The sequence below is a fragment of the Triticum aestivum genome, chromosome 2D, assembly GCF_018294505.1.
Source record: "Triticum aestivum cultivar Chinese Spring chromosome 2D, IWGSC CS RefSeq v2.1, whole genome shotgun sequence".
In the NCBI taxonomy this organism is placed as follows: domain Eukaryota; kingdom Viridiplantae; phylum Streptophyta; class Magnoliopsida; order Poales; family Poaceae; genus Triticum; species Triticum aestivum.
In genome coordinates this window covers 557,009,058-557,015,618 of record NC_057799.1, presented here as the reverse complement: position 1 = coordinate 557,015,618, position 6,561 = coordinate 557,009,058, and the positions used below count along the sequence as shown (strand labels likewise).

General features: G+C 42.4%; 1 protein-coding gene across 2 annotated transcripts; it reads left to right on the top strand.

Annotated features, from left to right (window-relative positions):
- Positions 1-220: 220 nt before the first annotated feature.
- LOC123054472 (HBS1-like protein) lies at positions 221-5,861 on the top strand. 2 transcript variants are annotated; one of them, XM_044478252.1, is made up of 11 exons: positions 221-407; positions 756-889; positions 1,810-1,959; positions 2,055-2,195; positions 2,930-3,261; positions 3,385-3,495; positions 3,583-4,082; positions 4,294-4,462; positions 4,912-5,151; positions 5,231-5,362; positions 5,476-5,861. In XM_044478252.1, the coding sequence occupies exons 2-11, from the start codon at positions 760-762 to the stop codon at positions 5,608-5,610; spliced, it is 2,040 nt and encodes a 679-aa protein (XP_044334187.1). In that variant the 5' UTR covers positions 221-407; positions 756-759; the 3' UTR covers positions 5,611-5,861. The 2 variants fall into 2 exon arrangements, with proteins under 2 accessions (XP_044334187.1, XP_044334186.1); XM_044478251.1 differs by having other exon boundaries at positions 2,052-2,195.
- The last annotated feature ends 700 nt before the right edge of the window (positions 5,862-6,561 follow it).

Sequence of the window (6,561 nt, the reverse complement as noted above, 5' to 3'; positions counted from 1 at the left end):
GTGCGGGCGCGGTCGTCTTCGTGCCATACAAGGTGTGCGGCGCAACCCTAGTAGATGCCACACGTGTGGCAGTTATTGACCTTTTCTTTAAGGACGGGACACTGCGTCGAGGGGTTTTTCTGTTCGGAAACGGGTTCTAGTCGGACCGGGTCCAACGCAAACCCCTCCGGTCCGGTCCGGTCGTTTCCGTTTCTAACCCGATACGATAGACGCGACCTGGTTGCCCACGCGGAGTTTCCCTTCTACTGTACCCCCCGCCGCCCTTCCCCTGCTTGTCCGGTTCAGTTTACACTCACGCCGCGGCCGCGCCTCCTCGACTCTTCCCGGGAGAGGGAGGCGAGCGAGAGGGTGAGACAGAGCTCAGTAGCTTCGAAGTCGAACGCCGGCGACATCTAGCTCACATCCAGGTAAAATCATCCGTTCCCCATTGCCCCCGGCCCCTTTTATCGGTGTATTTCCAGCGCTTTTTTTGTTAGGGTTCCTTGATTTAGCTAGCGTGCGATTCCCGGAGCGAAATCACCGCCCGTCCGCTCGCGCTTCGGTCGCCGTCGTGGGGTTCGGCGGGGTTTTGCGCGCTGCGGGTTTCGGGGCACCTGCGTGTACTGCGCCGTTCTACTAACTCAGTACTGACCAGTGCTGATTTGTGCCAGATGCGACTTAGGGTTCTTGAATGGGGAGTGCCATAACTAGGGTTCGATTTTGCTTGACTGCTCGTTGTGTATGCTAACTATGGACCATCTTTCGCGCTTTCCCAGGACAATGCCTCGCAAGGTTGTCTCCGGGCCCGACTACGACGACGACTACGCTGATTATGAGGATTATGAGGATGACTATGATGATTATGATGAGACTGAACATGCCGATGTTAAGCCCCCTGTGAAGGAGAAAGGTACATGGCCGTGTGTGCAAGCCACTAGTCTGTTTGCGCATCAGTTTCACTGCATCAGTTATAAAGTACACCCTCCGTAAAGAAATATAAGAGCATTTAGAACACTAAAGTAGTGATCTAAACTCTCTTATATTTCTTTACAGAGGGAGTAGGAAGTAATTTTAGTTGGTTTGTAGATTTGTAGTTGCAATATCATATCTGATCAACTCCGCAATTGCAGCATTTTAAGTTGTTTGGCGGCTACTGTTGTATACATTTGTAATGTTCATGTTACTCATCCGTTTCCGTTATGCTTGCTACCGCATTTATAGTCTCAGTATGACCAACAGAATTCCACATACTCTATATAAAGCTCCCCAACACCATTGTTAAACAAACTGGGATGGCGACTAAGCTTATCATTAATGATTCCCTGCTCTTCCATTGATTTCTGCTGCCTGTTTAGCCCATCTATTAATGTTAAATGCATTTGCACATGTCTGTTTGCACCGCAGATGCACATGTGAAATAATGTATTATTACCTTTGAAGTGTCCATCTTCTTCTGGAAGGCATTGTTGTCTATATGATTTTTTTGACTGAAAGTCAAATAGTTTCGTCCATCCAGTCTAGCAGTCAAAACTTACTCACAAAAATACGCAAATTAAAATGTTGTTAAAACTCGAAACTTAGCAGGTTGTCGGTTGGAATTAGCCATTTTTCCTTGCTGGTTATTTGTTGAATGTTGGGGTGTATCCATCATACAATTTCAATTATTCTAAGCTTCTAATATAGTTCTTATGGCCATACACCTTTGGATGCTTTTGCACCTGAGTGGAATATGTACTTTCTTTAGGCATTACTATGTTAGTCTCTTGATTAGTTTAAGTGCCTGTAGTTTGTCTCCTTGGTCTCATATTATGTTGCCACTCTCTTGTATAGAATCATCGAAGAAGTCCTCAAATACAGTGCCTGTGCTTTGGAAGTGCTCCATGTGCACATTCGATAATCATGAAACTATGGTATACTGTGAGATGTGTGGGGTTTTCCGGGAATCTTTCGTCAAATCTGGCAAGGATGTTTCGATCAAAGGTATTTGAGTCTCACACATGTCTGAACAATTCTGATTATTGGCATATACACAAGGATTGTAATGTAATCTTATATGTTCTTGTTGCAACTAGTAGAATCTGTCAACGGAATATCAAACAATTCCGGGACATCTGCTCTGTCAAACTCTGATTCTACCAAGATGCCAGCGAAGACTTCTACTACAAACTTTGACGGTGATTCTGAGAGAAAGTATGCTAGCACATCTCATGATAAAGGTATTATTGGTAAATATTGAAATTGGTTTCGTGAATTTATGTTTATGTTTAACTAAGAGCCCTGCTCTTTTCTTCCTTCAAGTTTGTCCTTCATCATGAACCCAATAAATATGAAAAGAGGAAAGAAAGGAAAATGCTAATTCGACATCTCACAGTATAACCAATCTGCTTATGTTATGTGTTGAAAACATGGCTTTGATCTATTATTCTCTATATGCACCGATGTTTTAGTATTCTGGTTCGCTTGTGAACTCTTTACTTCCTTTGCAGTTCAGTATAAGCACAGTCCCTTTCAATAAGTTTCTTTGGTAATCTATAAATAAAATTTGGATGCGAAGCACTGTCACAGCATATACATATTAAAAGTGGTTCAATGGTTGGACTTGTTGGAAGTCAATAACTTTGTTGACATCCCTTCTGAATCAAGTTAGTTCTATTGTTAAGGGTGAATTGATGAACTAAGGTTGCAGTGCTGTACATACTACTCCCTCCGTTCCTAAATATTTGTCTTTTTAGAGATTTCAAATGGACTACCACATACGGATGTATATAGACATATTTTAGAGTGTATATTCACTCATTTTGCTCCGTATGTAGTCACTTGTTGAAATCTCTAGAAAGACAAATATTTAGGAACGGAGGGAGTATTACCTATTCGTGAACTCTGTCCTTTCTTTGCTGTTAGCGTTGTTTTTTGCATTCCTTAGTTATTAATTATTTGTGTGTCTCAACAGTCAATTCCACACAGTTGGCGTCTGTTGGTAGCTCATCAAGCACTGGAAAAAAGAAACAACCCGTAATCTTTGACAATAATGTGCCAATCGAGAGGACAACTCAATTGAATGCTGATCATTTTCAGCTAAAAGAGGACCAGGGTAGTAGTAGGGCTAGCAGTTCTGCTCAGAATAAGGGTTCCATGGAGACACTTTCTTCTGACATAAGCCAGCTAAGTATCGAAAGGAATAATGTCAATGTTGCACAGCCTTTACCTGAAGAGTATAAGCCTGAGGGGTGGATGCTAGCTGATCAGGAGTCCGGGGTGCTGAGCCAACTAAACCTTGCAATAGTATGTTACTACTCATCTTTTGCTGTGACTTTTAAATATGGAATCTACTCTTTTCACATTTCCTCTTCTAAAAGAGATTTTGCTTTGTCTAAAGATGTACTTGTCTCTAAACAATTTCGTTAGGTGGGTCATGTTGATTCTGGCAAGTCAACACTCTCTGGGAGATTGCTACACCTATTAGGGAAGATATCGAAAAGAGATATGCACAAAAATGAGAAGGAGGCTAAGGAAAAAGTAAGTTGCTACTGCCTTTGTGTCAGTCCCCCAATTTATTTTGGCGCACAAATCTGACTGTTTGTGTGCTGCCATTTGTTTATCCAGGGAAAGGGGTCATTTGCTTATGCATGGGCCATGGATGAGAGTACTGAAGAAAGAGCAAGAGGTATCACAATGACAGTGGCTGTCGCCTATTTGGAGACCAAGAAATACCGTGTAGTTTTGCTTGACTCTCCTGGCCACAAAGATTTCGTGCCAAATTTGATATCTGGTGCAACACAGGCTGATGCAGCTATTCTTGTGGTTGATGCATCAACTGGTTCTTTTGAATCTGGTATGGATGGGGAAGGAGGGAAAAGTGTTGGGCAGACAAAGGAGCATGCTCAGCTTATTAGAAGCTTTGGTGTTGAGCAACTTATTGTTGCAGTCAACAAGATGGATGCTATTGGGTACTCAAAAGATAGGTTGGAGTTCATCAAGGTACGACTTGGTAGTTTTCTGCGGTCATGCAACTTCCGGGATTCAGCTGTTACCTGGATTCCTCTTAGTGCTGTAGAGAACCAGAATTTGATTAAATCTCCTTCAGATGCTCGTTTTACCTCCTGGTAAGCTCTGTTTCAAGTGGACTTTGTTTCTTTTTGATTTACCACTTTAGGGTGAATTTCTCCAGTGCAGCGGATGTTGTAGCCTCTCTCTAGTTAAATGTTTGGTTTTATGTGCCAACTTTGAGAGTGTTGATCTGTGGACATATATAATCTTGGCAATTTTTTGCTGTTTTTCTCACAATTTGAATCTTGAATGGATATATCCTTTCAGGTATCAAGGGTCGTGTCTCTTGGATGCTATAGATTCCTTGCAGCTTCCTTCTCGGGATGTTTCAAAGCCCCTCATTCTTCCTATATGTGATGTTATCAAATCTCAGTCGACAGGACAACTGGCAGCTTTTGGAAAATTAGAAACTGGCGCTATTCGAAATGGTTCAAAGGTAGATTCCTGACAAACTTTTCTCTTCAGAAGCTACCATTATTCCTGTATTGCATTGAGACCGGTTGCTATAATGAGAGTAGATTAATTCAATTCTATTTAGGTCATGATATTGCTAGTGACATTCCAATCTTTCAGCAATAGCATGATGCGAGAATTTGTCATGGCAAAATTATGTCCCATTCTTCTTTGCCTTGTAACTTAGTTGAATGATTTAGTGCTACAATGATCTTGACAATATTTCCAGACAATAGGTTTATGACTGAACTGAAACTAGAGCAGGATGCCTATGTTTCCAATACAGAAATCCTTACCAGAACAGAGCAGTAGGGCCAACTATTGATCTTATTTTCCCTTGATAAATAGTTTGGATTGGATAAACGATTCTTTTCGGAGACATGCACGTGCAATTATATTTCTCCTGACTGCTTGGATCTTTTCCTTGTGCAGGTATTGGTTTTACCTTGTGAGGAAGTGGCGACAGTGAAAACCATTGAACGAGACTCTAGTTCATGCAGCATAGCGAGAGCTGGTGACAATGTAGCAGTTATTTTACAGGGAATTGATGGTAGTCGAATAATACCTGGCGGGATTCTTTGTCACCCTGGTTTCCCTGTGCCTGTAGCCAACTACTTGGAGCTTAAGATTCGAGTGTTGGACATCGCCATCCCAATTCTCATTGGTTATCAGGTAAAGACATGTCATATAACCAAAGCCATGTTTGATTAGCTTCTTCTCCAGTGTAATCTTATCAATTTTATTGACCTAGGTGGAGTTTCACATACATCATGTGAAGGAAGCTGCAAGAGTAACGAAAATTGTGGCGTTGCTTGACAAGACAGGCAAGCCAAGTAAAACAGCACCGCGGTTTCTTAAATCAAAGCAGAATGCTGTTGTGCAGGTAATCGACGAGTACTAGTCCTTGTGGACAGCTAGCTTTTGTGAAGTTATATACCTTGTGAATGTTGTGAAAACTGTTTGCATTCTTGTAACATTATTATTGCTTTTTGTCAGGTTACGCTAGATCAAGCGGTCTGTGTCGAGGAATTCTCGAAATGCCGAGCTCTTGGAAGGGCATTCTTAAGGTCGTCTGGAAGCACGATCGCTGTCGGTATAGTGACTAAGATAATGAGGCAGGATCAGCACTAGAAGACCCCTGTCGTCCAAAACCTGGAACAAGTTGCTGCCTTGCAAGATCAGTACCTAGCAATTGACTCGCTACCAATTGGTACTGTAATACCGGCGCTGGCAAGTTTTGTTCTCTGTTTGCTTGTCGCCATTGCTGTTGTGTATTAGTGCTGAGTTATGCCTTGTAAAAATGTTCACACCTGTGAATGACTTGTATACCTTGAATGCTGAGTTAGTTTTAATTAAGCTGGGGAATGCAGTAACTTTCTTTCTTTTTGGGCAGAAAGCAGCCTGTTACATTTCTGAATGGGTAATGTGACAATTAACCTGTGCTGTTAGAAGAAAGGGTGAATCAATCATATATATGCCCTCGTTCACCTCTCTAGCTAAACTCCTACCTAAATTTTCACAAACCTCCACACATACCCTCGTTCACCTTTAGCTAAATTTTCACAAACCTCTAAGGTAAAATCAAACTTTCATCTTTGCCAGCGTGGGATTATTAAACCAACATGGACCAGGAGTCCAGAGATTGAGATTTGTCGAGGGATCTCGGTGGCGTCTTGTCATGTTCGATCTAGGATTCCTTTCTCAGATTTGAGTACAAGGGGAAAACCAGAGGAGGAAAGCTTGGGGAAGAAGATACAGAGAGGGGTACAGAGAGATAGGAAGGAAACGTGAGCTAGTTCTATTACTCGCTGACTCTCTCTCATGCCAGGTCGAGTTTATATAATCACTCGTACAACACCTAATTCACTAACAACTACTTGGCCCAAGGCCCACTTGACCCACCCAGCCCACTCAACCCAACATCGAAACCCTTCTCTGTCGCCTGTATCGATCATCTTCAGAACATTAGCTTCAGGTTCAGTAGGCGGCAGTACACCTGTACTGACAGGTCCAGGCTCTCCAGAACCAGCTGGTCTCCACGCAGGTGCATTAGAAAAAGACCGCTTCACAGCAGTGGCGGAG